This window comes from Pyrgilauda ruficollis, unplaced genomic scaffold, assembly GCF_017590135.1.
Source record: "Pyrgilauda ruficollis isolate IOZ18807 unplaced genomic scaffold, ASM1759013v1 scaffold14, whole genome shotgun sequence".
NCBI classification, from domain to species: domain Eukaryota; kingdom Metazoa; phylum Chordata; class Aves; order Passeriformes; family Passeridae; genus Pyrgilauda; species Pyrgilauda ruficollis.
The window spans coordinates 8,006,949-8,026,496 of NW_024512543.1; the positions used below are offsets into that span (position 1 = coordinate 8,006,949).

General features: G+C 41.6%; 2 protein-coding genes across 8 annotated transcripts in view; one reads left to right on the forward strand and one right to left on the reverse strand.

Moving 5' to 3' along the window:
* The window catches only part of LTK (leukocyte receptor tyrosine kinase), a 48,918-nt gene extending 44,386 nt beyond the window's left edge, over positions 1-4,532 (forward strand). The window contains exons 26-29 of the mRNA XM_041460091.1: positions 397-498; positions 2,424-2,558; positions 2,906-2,996; positions 3,622-4,532. Coding sequence (XP_041316025.1) covers positions 397-498; positions 2,424-2,558; positions 2,906-2,996; positions 3,622-4,395 — 1,102 coding nt within the window. The 3' untranslated portion in view covers positions 4,396-4,532. The remainder of the gene's footprint in view (positions 1-396; positions 499-2,423; positions 2,559-2,905; positions 2,997-3,621) is intronic.
* Positions 4,533-8,743: 4,211 nt separating this feature from the next.
* ITPKA (inositol-trisphosphate 3-kinase A) overlaps positions 8,744-19,548 on the reverse strand; it is a 40,353-nt gene continuing 29,548 nt past the window's right edge. The window contains exons 6-10 of one of the 7 annotated variants that reach the window (XR_005954531.1): positions 15,933-16,034; positions 14,790-14,861; positions 13,402-13,901; positions 10,734-10,807; positions 9,607-9,950 (exon numbers count right to left, since the gene is read on the reverse strand). Coding sequence is in view for 2 of the 7 variants with exons in the window: in XM_041459738.1 (XP_041315672.1) it covers positions 13,698-13,901; positions 14,790-14,861; positions 15,933-16,034 (378 nt within the window). In the remaining 5 variants the exon portion in view is untranslated. Of the gene's footprint in view, positions 8,762-9,599; positions 13,902-13,996; positions 14,197-14,789; positions 14,862-15,932; positions 16,035-19,548 lie in introns of those variants that run through there. The other 6 variants (XR_005954530.1, XR_005954529.1, XR_005954528.1 and 3 more) reach the window with 6 other exon arrangements.

Sequence of the window (19,548 nt, forward strand, 5' to 3'; positions counted from 1 at the left end):
AAACATTTGCAGACACTAAACCAAGCACAGGCAAATTGATTACCTATTTGGTCATAAATAATCTTAAATTGAAATTAAAATTAAAAACCCCCAGCAACCATAATTATCACTTGATTATGTCAAGAAGGCTTGGTGCACCAACACCCTGTGCAAAGCATTTGCAAGTTTGATGTCTTTAGCTGTGCAAAAGAACATCCTTGGTTTCCATCTCAGTTGCAAAGAGGATATAAAATCCTGCTTCAATGCACTATTTGTGTTGATGACTTTTCCATTTTCTGACTTGGCCCCCACTCTTACTTGCAATCCCCAGCTGCTGTTACTGTGGTGATAAGATCTTTTCTGTATCAAAGCCCTTTCAGGCTGTGTGACGTTCTCTGTGTATTTCATCTTTCCCAGAGCAAGTTACTACCGCAAGGGAGGAAGAGCCATGCTTCCTGTCAAGTGGATGCCACCAGAAGCTTTTCTAGAGGGCATTTTCACCTCCAAGACTGATACCTGGTAATAAATGCATTTTAATTACTTCTGCTACCTACTGAAAAGCATCAAGAAATGTACTGGTCAAGAAAAAAAAAAGTGTGCTCAGCAATAACCTTAAAAAAGTCAGAATTGCCCAGAAAAATACAAGAAGTCTTCCCATGCATTCAATAGAAGTATGGCTAAAGAATCTAGAATAAGATTTAAATGTCAAATGTAAATACAGGTAATAAAAATATGCTATTCATAAAAGGAGAATATCACAAAAAGCCAATCAAGAAGTAAAAGGCAATAGCAGATTAGATTCCTAGAAAGTCTCAGTTAAAAATTGAGACAAATATCATCAAATACGTCCCTCAGCCTTCAGAAACTTCCAGTTTCCATCAGTGACAGGGTCTGCTTATAACCCTTGTAAATTACTCTGTCTGTACCACCCAGGATCACTTTCTTGTGTATTTTTTTCTTGTTGTACATAAAATGACAGCAGGTTTAATCAGAAGTCCTTGCTGGTTGCTGAGGAAAAAATATTTATATACTGATTTCTCATACAACTTGAGCTTTCTTTAAAATTAGCACCCCCTCAACAGTAGCACATTCATGCACAGGTGCTGGGGTATGGAAGCTTTCCAGTTGCTCAAGAACACTTCTTTCTCTGTACAGCAGATCCTTCAATATGCTGTACTGAGGCATTCCCTCAAATGCCACACTGACCCAGTTTCCTGAAGTTGTTAGCGATGCCGGAAGACAAGGATTGCTTATCAGCGCCTAACTGTGAGCAGCCAGCACTAAATATTTTGAAGGAAAGTGCCACAGTTCCTGTGATAGGCTATTATAAGTAGCATGCATATACTGGAAATTACTTTGACCTTTGTAGCAAAAAGTGACTGAAAATTCTGACTCCGCTGATGTCCTGGCAGAATTCTCTTGACTTCCTTGTGTCTAAGTCATACATAATTCCTAGTGGCACTGACTATCTGACCTGTGGATGTAAAAAAAGCACAACCATATCAGAAATGCTGCTGCCTTTCAGTTTCATTAGATGTCTCTCCCTTGATTTTATACTTGAGCATCTTGTTCTGAAACATTGATTCAAATATTAAGGAAAAATTTGAAGGTCCCTGTCTGACCATTTAGGAGCCACTCCAGAAGTTACCCTTGCACCACTTGACCTGGGTAGAGGCCCCTTCACAGCTACACCCCCCACACTCACAATCAGACCAGGTTTCCTTACATGCTTGGCCCCAGGTTTCCCATTGCAGGGCCTCAGAGGTCGGGATATTTAATCAATATGCAATAACAAAATAATGACTTGAGCTCCTTCCTCTGAGGAGGGGCCCCAAACAAAGGAAGCCCTGGGCTTTTATACCCTCACAATCTAAATGTGCCAAAGTCTGGAGTCATTGGCTCCTGCTGTGTCTCTGAGTGTCCAGTCACCTGGCAATGCCACAGGTCCTCGTCCCTCATTTTGCAGAGTGTCGGTGCCAGGTCACAGCTTCTTGCCTTGGGCTTCTGCCAGCCAGAGCTCAACCTGCAGCCAAGATACCAGCACCAAATGTATTCCTCAAAACAAACATCTCAAGTTTTCCCTAGTAAGGCAAGAAACGTCCATGCCAGATCTAACAGTTCTTTTTAGTTAGACCATCCACAGCCAAGGGCGCTTTGGCATTTCCTGCTCTACTAATAATGAATGCAGCAGAAAGAACACCTTCAGAATTACTAAATATTTTGAAACCTCTGCAAAACTTGTTTTGGAGCTTGAGCAAAGGTTTTGATTGATTGGGGTGTCTTCTTATGTAAACATTGACTCATTATCACACTAATTGCATATTACTGTCTTTGGACTGCAGCTTTGAAAGGTCATTGCTGTGGTGTTGCCTACGCAGCTGCAAGCTAGGTTTGTGGAGCACAAATGGAACCTGATTGGTATTGTTGGCTGGTTTCTGACACAGGTCCTTTGGAGTGCTGCTTTGGGAGATTTTCTCTCTAGGCTACATGCCCTACCCTTGCAAAACCAATCAGGAAGTGCTGGAATTTGTCACCAGTGGAGGAAGAATGGATCCACCAAAAAACTGTCCGGGGCCAGTGTAAGTATTTCCTTACTCTCACAAGCCAAGGTGTAATACGTGTCAAAAATGTGGACAAAGACACTTCTACTCAGGGAATGGTGATTGCCCCCTGTGTTAGGTGGGTTTTGCTAAATATGTCTTGAGATACTGCCTCTTGTATACAGCTTAGAGCACTACAGGATTTGCTTTAAATAGCAGCTCCCCAGTCGGACAGGATCCAGGGAAATAGAAATTACAGATCCACTTTTGCACTCCTCCTTTGAGCCATGTACCAAGTGTGGTCCCTTGGACCACTGATCACTTCACACCGAAACACTTTATACAAAATAATCTTGATCAATTTTTTTTTTTTTTTTAACTTTAAGGTACCGGATCATGACACAGTGCTGGCAGCACAGTCCAGAGTATCGGCCAAACTTCTCTACCATCCTGGAAAGGATCAAGTATTGCACCCAGGTACTTTGGTATCCAGGTGGATGATAATCCATTGAATGCATTATCAACTATCTAAAGGCATTAGCTTTAGTCCCTAAAGCAAGTGAAGTGTACTGGCAGACTGATATAATTACACTACTAGTGTGGTGGTGCTGTTGGCTCTTTTCCAGTGTCCACCCTCACTCTTCCATCTTCCACCCAGCCATAATGAGCATACACTGTGCAAATGGGTGCTTTTAGCTCTCAGCTTGTTCAATTGCAAATGTCCTTCATTTTGTGATGGAAAGGTATTTAGATCTCTCTCAAGGTCCATATTCTGACCTTGCCTAATGTTGCTCAAAAGCCACAGCTGAATAGTTATTGAGTGGAGAGGGGGAATGAAATGGCACAGTGAGTTCATCATCCAGTAGCATTGAACAGCTACAGGTCTGGATCCAACCTCTCAAAAGAAAAATTTTATACTACAGATCCCCAGCTTAGTCACTGATTTCAATGAAGCATAGCCTTTTCTCAAAGGAGGCATATAAGTCTTAACAGCATGTGATGTCCAGATGGAATATAGCACCTTGCGTGATGTGCAGGAGTATTGCTTAAACCTGTGACAGTCACCCTGAAGGTGTAACAGACTCTTGTCTCGCTTTTGCAGGACCCTGATGTGATCAACACTGAGCTGCCCATGGAGTGTAGCCCTGCATCAGAGGATGAAGGGAGTATGGTCATGCGCCCAAACATTTCCAGTGGGATAGTGCCACTGCTGGTAAGCCCTTCTCTCACCCCTCAGACAACACCTAAGACACTGGAATCCCACCCTGCTGGGCACAAACTTGTACCATGTCCACAAGAGCTACTGGTGGAGAACCTGAGCAGCCGGACTGCCCGAGGGCCCAGCCTGCCATGCCTCAGTGATTTCAACAGTGGGTCATGGTTCCAGCAGGCCTCAAACCAGAAGCTGGAGCTCAGCAACCCATCCGTTCACAGACTTAAAAACAAAACAAAAAATCTTTGGAACCCAACATATGGATCATGGGTACTAGAGAATATCTGTCACTTCAGCCCCAGCTCCAAGCTCCAAGCAAATCCAGAGAGGGAAGATTCAGGCTTTGATGGGAATTGCAGTTCTCCTAGCTCTCGGGCATCTCCAGCATCTCCAAGTCAAAGTAACTGCCCTCACCTGGATATCAGTGGGATTGAACTGGTGAAACTGCAGACTTTTCCCTGTGGCAATGTAAATTATGCTTATGATGACCTGTGCTATAGTGCCGAGCACCAGCCATCAGCCTTGGCAGAGGTCAGAGCAGCTGTGCTAAGGAGCTCCAGTCTGCACAGAGATGATAAGCCTTTTTGTAAAAAAGAGAAAACATCAAGAGAGAGAGACTCTGGTCTGTCTTTGTCAGATGACCTGAGTGTTACTCCAGTATAGTAGAAATGTTTCTTCCAAAGATCAGGGAATGTGTGCGTCTGGAAGGACTGCTTCCTGTTTCACTAACTTCCTCCATTTTAGTTCCATCAGATGGGTGAAGTTTCAACATCAGCAATGTTCTGCTTCCTCTGTCTACCTGCTGGATCCCACATCATTAAAGACACTTGCATTTCTATCTCTGTCCTTCAAATGCGTCCCCCTGAACCAGCTCAGAAGTGGAGAACAATGGCATTGTTTGTCTGATTCAGAATACGGTTCCTAAGGAAAGAACTCCTTTTCAATCTGCTCAGGTGAAAAGAAATGGACCTACCATCTAGCTGCAGTATTTGGATGGAAATAATGACCAACACAGGTTGTGCTTCTTTCTGAACCAAGAATCTAAAAATGTGCGCTGTGCCAGCAGCAACCAACTTGCAAAGGCTGCTACATTCTTTTTACAGAGAGAGCTTTTTACAGTCCTGGTGAATTACTAATGCTTAGGCACTATAAGGGAAGTTAAAAAAAATAGCAGCCACATTTGCATCTGTTTTATTAGTAGACCTTGTGGAAGCTGTTGCTCAAATTGGAAGCAGTAGGAAGAATGAAAAAAAAAATGGGCTCCTTTGAGCATGTGCTTTGTAAACAAGCAATGAAGAGGACAACATTTACCATTAAAAAAGCAGTTGCTGGTGGAGCTGATAATATTCCTTTGAGTAATGAAGGAAATGTGCTTCTTGCCTCATGGTGTTGCTTTCCTCACAGCTCCTGGCATCGAAGGTGCAGGTGGTTTTTCAAGGAAGGGTGAGCTGCATGGTGTGATGAGAAATAGACTGTCTTTATCTTTTAATGGACTTTACTTAAAATGAACTTCACTTTTGTAAGTACTTTGATATTCAGCATTAGTTCTCCATGCTGTGTTGGTAACAACTTAGCTGAGGTTCTTGGGTAACTATCTAGCATTTGATATGATGGGGTTCTTGGTTTTAAAACTCTGAGGTAGAAAGTATTGCAAAGGAAAAGAATTGTGAAGAGAAATCTAATGCAAACCCCACTTAGGGCGTCCTTTCTGCAGGAAAGAATAGCTCAACCATTTGCGAAAGCTAAAGCCATGACTTGGCTTCATACAGCTAAGCAGGTGGTAATTGTTCCTTGCCTTGCAAGTGCAGACTTGCTTATAAAGGTAGTCATTTGTTTCCAAGACAGCTCATTTCTATGGCTTTCTTCAGTTGTTTAGGATCTAAATTCATGTTTATGGATTAAAGCTGCAAAATAAGGAGACTGAAAAGGCAAATAATTTGGATTAAGTCTGAATAGTCCTGGAAGCATTCTGTTCTTGTACCACTCCTGAATGTCACACCTACAGTGTGACCTACAGTGGCAAATTACATGCTGTCTTTGTGTGTAATCAAGTTGTGTAGTTGTAGACTTCTCCAGTTCCTTTCCAGGGCAAGAGGTTCTCTGGTGTATGCTTTATGCTTAGTGATCAGCTGTACAGTCTGAAGGTGCAGGCTAGCAGGTGATGGCTTGCTTTGACCACAGACAGTCAGGGTGGACACTACTGAACTGTGGTAAAGAAAATCACAGAGTGCAGAGTCAATCCATCCTCAGTGAAAGGCATCTTCAGCACAGGTTTATGCTTTATTGGTCTGACTTTCTATCTGTTCCACGCTTTGTATAGTTTTAGGCCTCTGACTTTAGAATGGACAGTTTTATACAATGTCAATTCAGAGCATAGAAATATCTTGAGAGTAGCTGTCGAGGATGGGAGCAGACTCAATTCAGTGGTACCCAGCAACACAACAAGGGACAACAGGCACAAACTGAAACATAGGACATTCCACCTGAGTATGAGAAAAAACACTTGTTTACTTTGAGGGTGGGAGAGCACTGAAACAGGTAGCCCAGAGAGGCTGTGTAGTCTCCTGCTCTGGAGACACTCAAAACCCACCCAGACAGGATCCTGTGCAAACTGCTGCAGGAGAACCTACTTGAGCAGGGAGGTTGGACTAGATGATCTTTGGAGGTCCCTTTTCACACCAATCCTTCTATGATTTCCAGACATAAAGGGTGATGATGGTCACCTTTCAGCAAAGACCCATATGGTGTGGAAATAATTCTAAATTCGTGGTGTTGTAAAATGACAGATCATCAGAAGAGAGGGGTCCTTCTGTGTGGGGCAAATTTCAGTAGAAGTGTGGGGACTCATGGGTGTAGTGACCAAGGGAGATGAATGACCTTGCCTCATGCCCTTCTTCCCATTTCACTTTTGCTTTAGCTCTCTAGCTTCTCTCACATTTAATTCATTGCCTGTCCTGTCTTATATTCAGGAGTTGCTACAGCCCAGTTAGATGAGGCAGAAGAGCCCATTTAGCAGGACACTTTCTCATTCTTTTCTCTTGCAAAGGCTAACATTTTTGGTCATATTTCAAACTGGCCACCTCTGGACCATGCTAGTCAAAAATAAATGCATTTACTTTTAACTAATTTGAATTTCTGCAGTTTGTCCTTACCTTTCAGATTGTATTACTTTTATGGTTCATACATTAGTAGGTTTTTCCCCCCAGAAGATGACCTATCAAACTTTCCAGTAGTTGTGACTTGGTGCCACAAGCCCCTTCCCCCCGAATATGAGATAAGGCCACAGCAGAGGGCAGTGATGCGGGTTCAGCTGCAGTGGACGTGATGCCAGCACACTCTTCAGCCCTTGTCTGTCCTGGGCAGAGCACTGGTGGTCATGGCCATGCTTTTGCAGACCCATTATGACTCTGCCTTCAGTTCTCCTTAGCCATTAGCAGGGGCTGGAAACTGATGGCAATAGGAGTGAAATACTGGCATGTTCAGAAACCATGGGAAACTAACTATATTACCTTCTCTTCCCAGAGACTTTTAATGAAGTAGCAGATAGAAGACAGTTCTTCATATTTTTAAATTACTATAAAATACCCCAAGATTCCAGTGAGAAGCAGGCATGATCTCTACTGTCCAGATAGTTACCCAGCTTGAGCTACCACTGTTTGCCCTGTGAAGTACTTACCTCAACATACATAACTCAGAAATTTAGAAAGGCCAGTAGTGATAAAACCAGGGAAGATATTGAAAAGTGAAGTGAGAGGAGGGCACAGTTCTATTACCGGTGCCAGGGGCAGTCTTGGCTGCAGCTATGCCTTCATTTTATAAATAAAGTGCAAGTCCAGCACATCGGACAAATACCTGATTTTACCGAATAACTGCATCAAGGTACTCATTTACAGGGAGCACATAGACAAAAGCTGCACTGACACTGAACAGACATCTATCCTGACCAGGATCTTATCCCTAAAAGTGATCAAGAGTGGGATGTTGAAGAGCAACTGTAAGAGTAGAGTAAGCATGTATTGATTATTTCTTTCCAAAACAGACCCTGATAGTATACAAGAGCATTTAGCTCAGGGCTGCACTGAGCCAGATGCAGTCTTTTCTAAAAAGACAAGACATGGAGATGCAGGTACCAAATGGGCACTTAAAGAAAGAGCTGGGAATTTTAAAAGAATCTGCATTAGCAACCTCAATGCTCTTAACTCTCCCAAATGGAATGATCTTCTGTCAGCATATGCCGTGAATCTTTGACCTGTAACAATCTTTTTTTAGATGCTGTTTAAAAACCCTCACAGATAATGCATTTTTAAATAATTTCCTGGAGGAAATAATTTTATTATCGGTCCTGTTGTGAAATTGAATGCTACATGCTGTACAAACTATTTTATCTCAAAAGAAAAAATAACAATTGCAGTGATACACACTACAACCTTCAGTCCTTCAATTCTGAGACTGAAACTTACTGTTTGTACAATCAGAGATTTCATAGTACTCAACTGCTAGCATTGCAAAACATAACTTGCGTGAAACTACTTTTTAATAAGGAGACATTTTTAGTGCATCACCAATGAGTTAAACTTATGGTGTAAAAATTAGATTAATTTGGAAACTGGAAGCCAAAACCCAATTTTGTTTCCTAGAGGAATGACATGACATGGAGATCTGGGATTAATTCAGTCCTATAATCCATGTGAAGTCTTCCATTACTTCCCTACTGCAGAATCAGCCATTTATAGCGTTGTTATAAATTGCTCTTCCTGCTAGGTGTCTGTCTTTTAAGATTGCCAAATTGGTTTTGTAATTGTATGTATATAGTTGTTTTTTTGACTGTGTTTAGCATTAATACTTTATGTTGCTTCACACAACCTCATACTTACATTTTAAAGAAGGGACTGATTAACAGAAGATGAAACAAAAATGGAAATTTCCATTTGTCTTTCTCTGCTTTTTCACATTTGTTGATAGTCCTGCTTCTCATTTCTTTGTAATCCTTGCTCTCCTCAATATAAACGCTTTGCATCTTCATTTTTTCCTTTAAACAAACAGAATGTTTAATTGCACAGATTTAAGGTGCTCCCCCTCATATAAACCCATTTCCTGAGCTAAGTTCTCAATTAATTTGTCCATGGGCTGGTGTGCACAAAGAAAGCTTTCCAAGGGTGCTAAAATAGTTATGGGCTTTTGCAAGTGTAACTAACTTCACCTTCAAGACACTCTCCCGACTTTCCTGAAAAAGAAGAAATTGCTGCTGCTGGGAATACCTTTTTCCCCACTGTATTTGCATCTCCACATCTGTGTCAGAAAGGGACCAGACTTCCTTAGACCCTTGAGCTGAGACCCTTGAGCACAGCTGTGCTCTCTCCTCCTGGCTGTTCACCCTTCTCAATCCCATGCACAGGCCTTAGAGATACCATGCCTAACATCTTCCCACCACATCACACAAACAGAAAAGTCACATGAGTAGGTTTTGATTTGTCATCACCTGGAACCAAGGCAGCACTTCTGCCAACTTACCTTTCTGGGTGATTATTGTACATAAGTAGATGACAAGCCTGCTTCTATGCAATTTAAAGCTAGACAAGTGTATACTTCTATATTTGCAACACAAAATAAAGAGACACTAATGGTGGATATTTGTTTCCCTCTCTTATGAGTACTCTTTGCACACTCTCTGTGGTAAGAATACACTCTCTCTTGCTGAGAAGTGCTGCCAGTCCTAGAGAGTTGAATGCTTCTTTCCCATGTCCACACAAAACTGCCCAGGGGAACAGTTTAGTGCTCTGAGTCCGACAAGTGCCTCTTGGTGCATTTTTTTTTAATAAGCTGTAGGCTATTCACTGAGTTTTCTGAGAGAGATCTCACCTTGAAGGAAGCTGACAAGCTTTGTGTGAATCAAGTTCAAAAGGTAACACCAACAGGTTTTGGAACCAGGTTCCACCATTTGGCTTCTGGTTTTGCTTTAGGAAGTACCACATGGTAAAGACTAAAAGCAGTGAAACATAACTGTTTTTCTCCCTTTCCTAATGAAATTCTTGAAGAAAAGATATTATTCTCACATGACCAAATCACAGTAGATGTCTTTTTTTCCTTCAGTCTGATTTATTTAGTAGCATACACACTTCAGAGTAACAAACACTCATCCAATACAGTCAATGTCAGCATTGCATTGTAGTGTTCAGAACGGATGCATGTGGATGATACAGGCCATTTGATCTCAGTACCTTAAGAATAACAAATAATAACAACAGCAATAAAAAAGTAGCAAAAGCCTTCTGAGAGACATTGAAATCTTTCCCTTTAACTGGAACTGGATCAGACGTTAAGTGAATACCTCCCTGTACAAAATTTAGAGGGATTTTTACCACTTTGGTTAAATTTTAGCCGAATGTATATCTCTGTGGGGCCTCAACATCCATAATTTTTAAACTTATCTGATCTATCTCTGTGAATTTTTTCTATATTGCACCTTCCTCCAAAGAATCTCACAGCAGCTTGCAGGCACTAATGAAGGAGAGCCTCACACCATTGCCACGAGTAAGTAGTTCTATTCCCATCTGTAAAACTGGAACAAAACTATGCCTAGGAGAGTTGTCCAAGGCCAAAAAAACCCCAAGTCAATGATGAAACTGAGGGAGAGAAGTCATAGCCCTATTTCTTAGTCCTACAGTCCTACTTCCCTAGTCCTACAGGAATGCAGCAGCTACAGCACTGCTGCATTTAACTAGTGAGTTTAAGGACCTTGGAGCCCAAGTCAGAGGTCATCTGCCCAGCACCAAAATGCCTCTAGGCCAGCATCTCTGACCCTGCTGTGGAACCACATGTACTCAGTGTGATTCCTCCAGAGTGAGGCACTATCTCAGCAGATGCATTAATGAACGACATTCTGGACTTGCATGTGAACGAACTCCTTGGTTACCATGCATCAGCTCCCCCTGTGTTACATGCCTGTGCATGTGCACCATGTTGACCCTCTGGTAAATAAAAGCTTATTCAACACAACTTACCCCACAGTGAAAGAAGGCCATGCTGCTTCCTCACTCTAGCAAGTGAGTGTCCATAGACTGGTGCTCTGGGCCACCTGATGAGAAACAAGGAACCTACGACTTACCATGGGGCAGTTTGCTCCTGAGCTTACAGCCTCAACTCCTTAGAGCTCCAGTGCTCAGCTGAAGTCCTACACTTGCAGTTTGCTATGAAAAGCTGCCTCCTTCTCTCCTTCCCCATAACAGCAACAGATGATTGTGATTTCTTTCTTTCTAATCCCCTAGCGAGACAAAGATCCATTTCAAAACTAACTTCCTAGAACTTACATTCTAGATGTAGAATGAGTTTCCAGATCAGTGTCTGCTATAGCAGAGATTTTCCTTTTTCCCTGACCTTTCCAGCTACTGCAGTGGAACAGACCTTCTCCATGTTTTCTCCCAGGACCATGTACTGCAAAACCAGCCGGGTGCTACCAGGAGTTGTTTTCTCCTTTAGAACTGGGTAGTCATTCTAAAAGTGTGTCTTAAACTCTCTACTGACATTTGAGCACCAACCTCTACTATTTAGATCTCCCCTCCAGAAATAAGGTTACATTGGTGCAAAAGATCCACATGTGGTAACAGAAGAAAGAAATTTAATTCTGAAGACTAATTAGGCAAACCACTAATTAAATTCTGTATTTATCTGATTTCTAACTTTAATAATTCTTTTTAGTTATAGTAGGACAGCTTGCAATTGCAGTCTCATAAAAAAGACAATGTCATTGAAGTCCTGTCTGTGAGACCTATTTACATGCTATTGTCCTTAGGCATTGCTAGTCTCCTTAGGCACAGCTATCCATGGTTTACCTGCTGGCTGTAGAAAAGGAGAAATACCTCTTTTTTTAACTATATGGAATTCACTACAAATTAATTTGTCATCTCACTGCAGTTCAAAAGTTAGGAGGCATCTGGAATGATTTTATCTGTGCTGTCACTTCAAAAAAACCTAATGTAAACACTCTGAAATTTCTAAGTGAAAAATTCATTAACATACTACCATAAATATAAAACAGAGAAACCCTGGGATTTGTCTGAATTGTCTGAATTTGCAGTGAACTGCAAAAATAATTACCAGTTTCAGACAACTTCTGGTTTAAGATTAAATATTTCCACATGTCATTACTTCCTACAGAATACCTACTCTATGTCATCTAACTTTTACATCACAACTGAGTTACAATTTTCAATACTCCTGTTTTGTTTAGAGTTTATGAAAAAGTAATTAAATCTGACTGACCTTTCAGTACGCAACACACTTCAGTGTGTTACCCAAAGTAACTCCTTTTAGAAACTATTTAAGGCTGTCCAACTTTAACTACAAATATTGCAGACTTCATTCCAGAAATAGTAGTTTCCCACAAGTGCAGTCACCTTCATCCAAAGTTCTCAGACTATTTCCTGAGCACAGGAAACCAGCAAAAGACAGGAATTTCTGATCAACATGCATTACTACCTCTAGATGTTGAAAGGGCTTTAACCATCAACTGGTAATGACACTCTTACCTGCATTGTGAAAATCACCACATTATTCAGGTTAAAACCTGGCACGTGAGTCAACATGTGATTAATGATAGTATCTATATCGCCAGCATGTAAAAAATTGTTCCAGTGACTAGAAGCAACCAACAGAGAAGGTATGTAAAACCATTGCAAGAAAACAATTCAATCTTTCTTGATTTTAACCTAGAAACTGAATTTTCTGTGGCTGTGCTTGGGTCACAGCAAAATAATGAAGTACAGATCATCCTGTGATGCCAGATGGGGACTATAGGATGTAATATGTTGATATTCCTTCACCCAAACTGCATGTAGTTAACAGCTGATACCTTGGAGGAAGGATGCCTGGGAATTACCTCATTGTTGTGTAATGCTGTGAATGCAGAAACACACCTCCCTGATTGCTGTGCCACTTTATATGTGTAAGTGGCAGCATCATATTTGAGAATGGGGACATGGCCAAGAAGTCACGTGCATTTTCAGACAGTCAAATCACGATCTTAAGAGATCACGCTGGCTGCTGACTACTAGTGTGTGCATGTGTATAGGGGTTTTATCTTCAAAAATAAACAAGCCTTGGAAGAAAAAACTTAGTTCCCTGACTAGTTTGTGAAAGATCATTAGTGATTTTCAGAGCTGCAGTTCAGCTGTAAGAGGCCTAACTCTCCAACTTAGCAACAAATCCAACAGCCCACTCAGCTGGAAAGTCAAATGTTTTTGGAGACTATAGGCCGCTATTCTCTCCCTAGAGTATTTGTAATCTCCTGAGCGGCTACAGAAAAAGACAAGGCCTTTCTTGGATACAGGCAATCCTAGGGTAGGGAAGGGGAGAAATGGTCAACAGCAGTTAGCCACATCAAGCCACTATAAACTGCTGTCTGTCTTTGCTCCCAGTTTCTTGTGATTATCACCCATTTGCACCTTGCTCACTCTGTAACATAATGCAGCAGAAGTTGTTGGTCCAACCTATAGTGTACACAAGAGCAAGAGGACTTGGAATTAGAGAGGAAAAAACACAGTCTGTTTCCAAAACTATGCAGTTCCCTGAAAGATCGTTTTTCCTGCCCTGAGTTCCCAAGCATTTGTCCTGGTTCTCTAGGAAGCAATTTGGAGTCACATTTTGCCAGAAACCATAATCATTCTGGCTTACCACACAGGCCTCTTGACTCATGCTGGTGTGATTCCCGAGTATGGAGATCTTCATTCTCTGAGGACCAGTCTCAAGTTCATCTGGTGCAACACAGACCAATCTGGAGTAATTCATTTAAGTTCATAGAGGGCTGATGCAAAGTAACTTTGATCACTGACTGCTGGGTTCTGCAGCTCCCTCTGCACTGACAACCTCAGGAGTTTGGAGTTAAAGGTTTCCTTCTAACTGAGTTTCCTTCTACTTCAGTAAAGCAGAAAGTTACAGAGAAGCCCTGCAAGTTTTGTGCCTTTCTCAACTCATCTTTCAGTGATGCTTTCCAAAATGCCAATCAAATTGTCCAATCCCAACAAGTACCCATCCTCCCTGTTGCCTTCTTGCCAGGGGATCCTGTGATCCAGTGTCTGCCCATCAGGAAGAAGGGTGGTCTTTCCAAAATCGATCAGCCACACATTGGCATTCCCACTGCCATCATGTACAAAAAGTAGTGAACTTCCTACGACCTGGAAGACAGATTGAGACAATGTAGTTAAAAATACATCTTCAGCCCTCCCCCACCTTAACACTTCCTGCTAAGAAGATGATCTCTTTAGCTCACCTGTGACCCAACAGACTTTTGGGCTGCACTTACAAATTGATGATTTAGATGCCCCATTTGCATAACTGTATCAATCAGTAAGGTACAAATGGGAGGGTAGATAAGAAATGGGACTCAGTAGAAAACAGGAAGAAAAGCAATTCTTCATCTTACTTAGCATCAGGTCTCATTTTGAGCAATTCAGCAAAGGCCAGTAACTCCTTTCAAAGACAGATCATGACCCATGATTAACAAAAACATCTCTACTGATAAGAGAGCATCAACAAGGTAAAATAAAATGTCTAATCTCAAAATCTTGAGCTGTTAACAAGCAGAAATTACAATGCTAATGATGCCTTCTGCACAACAAAGCACATAGAGAACACAGACAGCAGAATGAAATGGCATTTCAACATAAAACCATTCTAAGTAATACAGCCTTCATTGTCAAACTACAACAGAATGCTACTGTACCAAGTGCAAACTTCCATGATGCCATTCCCCTGTAAATATTCCCAGTGGAGCACATCCAGGTTAGAAAAAACATATGAAACTGGTACTAATAGACTATTCCATGCAGTGGCCCAGAGCTATAAATTCTGGGATGTCATAAAGACAGGAGGATTTATTATTCCTCAGCTAGTTTAATCTCCTGTATCATCATAGTGGAGGCTTTGTGGTATCTGTGTTGTCAACATGTATTAGCTTTCTTCTACAAAACCCCTTCCACTCATACAGCAGGCTGTTCTGAAGTACACCTGGACGACCAAATGAAGAAGCAATGCACCTCCACAGCTTTACACTCACTGCTCACCTCATGTCGCTTGAAAAAGTCTGAGGATTCCAGAATGACATTAATTTCCTGCAGACGTTTGAGGTATTTTTTCTGGAAGAAGAAAAGAAAAAAAACCCAAAGCAACCCATAAACACTTCATTGAAAACTGAATAAAGATAAACTGTTTACAAGAGTCAATATAATTAAGAGATCATATTCATTTTAGGCTAGAGGTCCTTCAAAATAACAGGTTCATCATTTGAAAGTCAATCTGAAAATACATTTCAAGCTTTCATAGTGAATTAACAGACTGGAGTTCATCTGCTGCATGTGTTACACCAGGCATATTTATCTGTCTTGATTTGGATGTCATCAGGCTTTCTGCAACTGTTTTTTGGTTTTTTTTTAATAAAGAGAAAAAGTTTTCATGGAATTAAAAATCTTCCAGTTCCCCAAAGTGAAAAGAAAGAAATTGTGTTAGAGAAACAAGGAGCTCCCACCATGGTGGGAGGCAGAGGGGGGATAAAAAGAATCAAGGCCTAAGGTACAAAGCTCCAGTGCAGATTTTTAAGGCTGCACTGAGCTACCAAGCACGCTCCTCTTGAAGGGCTAATCTGCCTTCATAATGGCTTCCACACTGCAGCAAAACATTACAGCATACTTTGAAGTTCCAAAGTCAAGAGATGTGTTATGCCATCTACCACATGCCTGTTGTGCTACCCATGGATTAGCACACAGGAATTCCTCTTTGAGATGAGTTTCACACATGGGAACACAGCTAGTCACCAATCTCACTTCCTGCCTCCACACTCTGGTTTTATCCTCTCCAGCCTGAATTCCCAAATCACAAGTTTTCCTGCCAACACAATCCTTGCTTAGATATCACCCATCTAATGCATCTAACACCCATGACTGAAGCTGGTGGCAAGCCATAAGTTAGATAGTTTGAATGACATTTTCATAGCATGAGGCATTTGGGGTCAACTAATAGCAAGAGCCGACACAACTGGTTTCAGTCAACTTCTCACAACCCACCAAGTCCCCATGCCCACCCCATCTCCTGAGAGCAACTGGAAGTCAAAACCACTTACCCCCTTGGTGTTCCTATTTCCTATATCAAAGAATGGCTCTGAAGCAAGAGCATTGGTCCAAGATCAGCACACCTGAAGAGCTCAGACTCACCAGAATAGTTGTGTTGCCCTCAATGAATTCCGCAAAAACCTGTAGAACTTGCTCCTGTGTCTTCGTCGTTTTGAAGTTTGTGTTACATGTTCCATCCGCCTTCTGCACAGAACCGCACAGAGAGAGAGATTATTTATACTGCACTCATATCATTCCCCTCATCACTCAATCCTCTTGAACCAGCAACAGCTCAGCCCTCGCTAACCAGATGAAAGTAAGTAGCTGAACAGGAAGAGAAACCAAGCAAGAAGAAGAGAAGAAATACAAAAGCTGATTGGGTAGCTTTAAATGGCACTGGCAGTTCATTTCCTGTTGAGTACAAGTGAAAAAAAAAAAAAAAGAAACAATTATATTACCAGCTTGCGGAGGGTTTTTTCACATCAGTGCTAGCAGTGCAAAGTTCAGTGGGGCAAACCACAGAGACCTCTTTGGTTGTACTCTTGTCTGGCTAGTGAAACCCTGGCTGAGGGTGTGAGGGAACATTTCCAAAACCAATTTTACTAGTCCTTTTAGTTTGGGGGTTTTTTTTTGGGTTTTGGTGTGGATTTTTTTGTTTTTATTTGGCTTTTCTGTTGGTGGTGGTGGTGGTTTTGGTTGTTTCTGTTTTTCAATGGGAAATCAAAGAATTGCAGATAGGATTCCGTTCCAAATATACCTTTGAACACATAATGTGACCCAGAAGTCACAAAACAGAAATCTGTTGCAGACAGGAACAACCTGGGATTTGCAATGCTAGCAGAGACAAAGCAGGTGAGTGAATTTTGGCAAAGGACAGTGCAGGCATGTTTGTTCCAAGTGTGTCCTGGAGAAATTCAGAGTATTTTAAGCAGTAAGATTCAGTACAGAAGCATACCGCTACTGAAAAAAAAGAGTATTTTTATGTGCTTCTGGAGCTATAAGCAAATAAGAGCATGAATTGGAGGGATTTGTAAACAGAATATATGAATATGCATGTCTCCTAGAGCGTCCCTGTTGCTTCAAGAGATACAAATAGATTTTAGGATATGTGCACAGCAATTATTACAATCGGTAACAAAAATCCACTAAAAGCCTGCAGGATTATCAAACTGTTTTCCCCTCCACTGTTTAAGTCTGATCCCTCATTTTCATTGAGTAAATCAGCAGGTCAATAAAATATGTTGTCTCCTACATGTTAAGTCACAGCACCAAAATGACAAATTCACTCAGCAGGTGAAACACTATTTATTCCACAGCTGAACTTCGTTTCTAATGTATACATGAAAAAAATTCAATAATGCTAAAACTCCAGATCTCTCATGCAAGAGAATTTTATTCCGAGGCTGTTGGACAGATACAAGTGCTGCATGTCAGCCTGATGAGACGTGCAATTTATGCCAGAGCAGTTCAGCAGGTAGGCAGTGAAAGTTAGAAGCCATCTAATCTGATGTGTGATAATACTCAACAGCACATAGAAATCTGAAACCTCATCTCGTACCTCTTCACTGGAGCAAGGTTGTTTTAAAAATAATTTCTCCCTATGCTGCAGATTGTAGAGCAATGTCTAGAATAGCTGCTTGGTGTTTGTTCCCTTTCTAACCTTTCGTGTCTGGACAAACTAGTTGCTTGCTTCCCTTTTTAACACTTATGATTTTGCTCCTTTCCAGTGGTTGGCAGGAAACATAATTACTGCCTGTCTTTACTTGCTGTAAAAACATCCAGAGTTTGAATGGCACCACCCCAGTATTCTAAACCTGGGCTCTACACGTACTTGATCCTCAGGAGGCACTTGCCTGACTCACTCCTTGAAGTCACACCTTTGCTAAGGACTCCACATACACTCCTGCACAGCAGAGTAGTCTGTCACACAATGCAGCTTGTGGGCCAATTCTTATTAGATGTGACAGTGACATGGCTCACCAGAGGGCAAGTATCACAGCTCCATAAAATAGTGCTATCCATCTTAAATCACGGGGTCTTGCTCAGAACTCTCTGCAGACTTCCCTTAAAGGGCTCTGGATTAACTTAATGGATTCACAAAGATTTACTAATCAAATCTGATATCCTCCTAGGAACATGGCTATCCCTGATCTACAGCTAAAGGAATGGTACCAAAGTTTTCAAACTGCACAGATATTCACTGACAGAATGGGAAGACAGAAATCCCAACACTCAGCCCCAGGCATTAGCTTAGTATTATAGAGAAAATGTTTGCAATGCCTGTCCTTCAGACAGCCTCTGCCAGAGAGGAAATGTGCATTTGGAATCAGGCAGGCACAAGATACTGAGCAACAGGTTCCAACTGTAGGGAAACAAAATGGTTCAGAATATTTTTTATAGGAGGAAAATGACAAATCCCATAAATGAACTTGACTTGATTTCAGAGATCCAGAAGTGAGGCAAGGATAAGAAATGGATCAACCCAAAGATAACAGATACCCCATTACTGCAGGAGTGCATATGGTGAATCAGATCTCATTTACCAGCAGCCAGTTCACAGAAAGGCCTATGATTTCACTTTTTTTGCTTTTGCTTTTCATTCAAGCAGCCACAGGGCAGGAAGGACCAAACCAAACATACCTCATCAGCTAACTCCAGGAGTTATCAGTCCAGTAAGGGAGCACATCCCCTTGTTCCCATCAACCACTAGCTGGCACCACTGACTTTTACAGGGTTTCTTACCAAAATGGGGATCCCTGCAGAATGGCTTTGCTTTTCTGCAAAAATACAGAACTGGATGTACAGTTCAGCTTCAGTGGAAAAGTGTAGGGAGTACTGACTACCTGCATTGACTGAACAATTCAGTTTCTGCCACCTTTTCTCCACGTAAAAAAAAAAAAAATTAAATGATACCTATATTCCTCATAACAGCACAGGGAGATAGAGAAAAAGGGAATGTGCTCCAAAGTACTTCCTGTACTTAGTCAAGGATTAAGTATTCTGTGCACAGTTACAGCAGTGTCTCCACAGAGGCAAACACTACACAATCTGTGTGTCATACTGCTTCTACCTCTGACAACCAACAAATCCACAAAGAACAAGCCAGGAGGTTTTCCTGAAGCTCCTGTGTTCTCCTTTAGCTCAGTCACTCTCTGGGACTGTACATCTTCACTCACCAACTATCTTTCCAAGAACACACATGAAAAGCCTCAAGATCATCTGGGTTTCTGATTCCATTACACAGAGGAGCATACAAAGACATAAATTGTACAGGAATAAAACAGGTATCTTGATAACATCATTAGCTGGCTAAAGAGCAAGACAGAATCCTGTGCTTTGGCTGGACTGGAGCCAGATCATCTATTCAGCTACTACCCAGACAGCTCCTGCATGAGGATGCCTGTGTCCAACAGCCAAGAGTGGGTGGCACAGCACACAAGGGGCCAGCACCGCATGAGCTTGGAGCCCCAGTTCCAGTATCACAGCAGGAGGATCTGTGAATAAGGAAGGGAGAAGACACAAAGCAAAGGAGAGAAGAAAGAGATATTCAAAGAGCCTCTGTTCATCAGCATCACAATATTTTATACCTTATTTCTATGTGCTTGAATTGTGAAATGGAAACAAAACTAATCCAGGTTCTGGAGTGGTGCAGTTGACACACCTGAAGGATGGGATGCCATCCAGAAGGACATAGGCAGGCTTGAAGGTAGGCCCATGG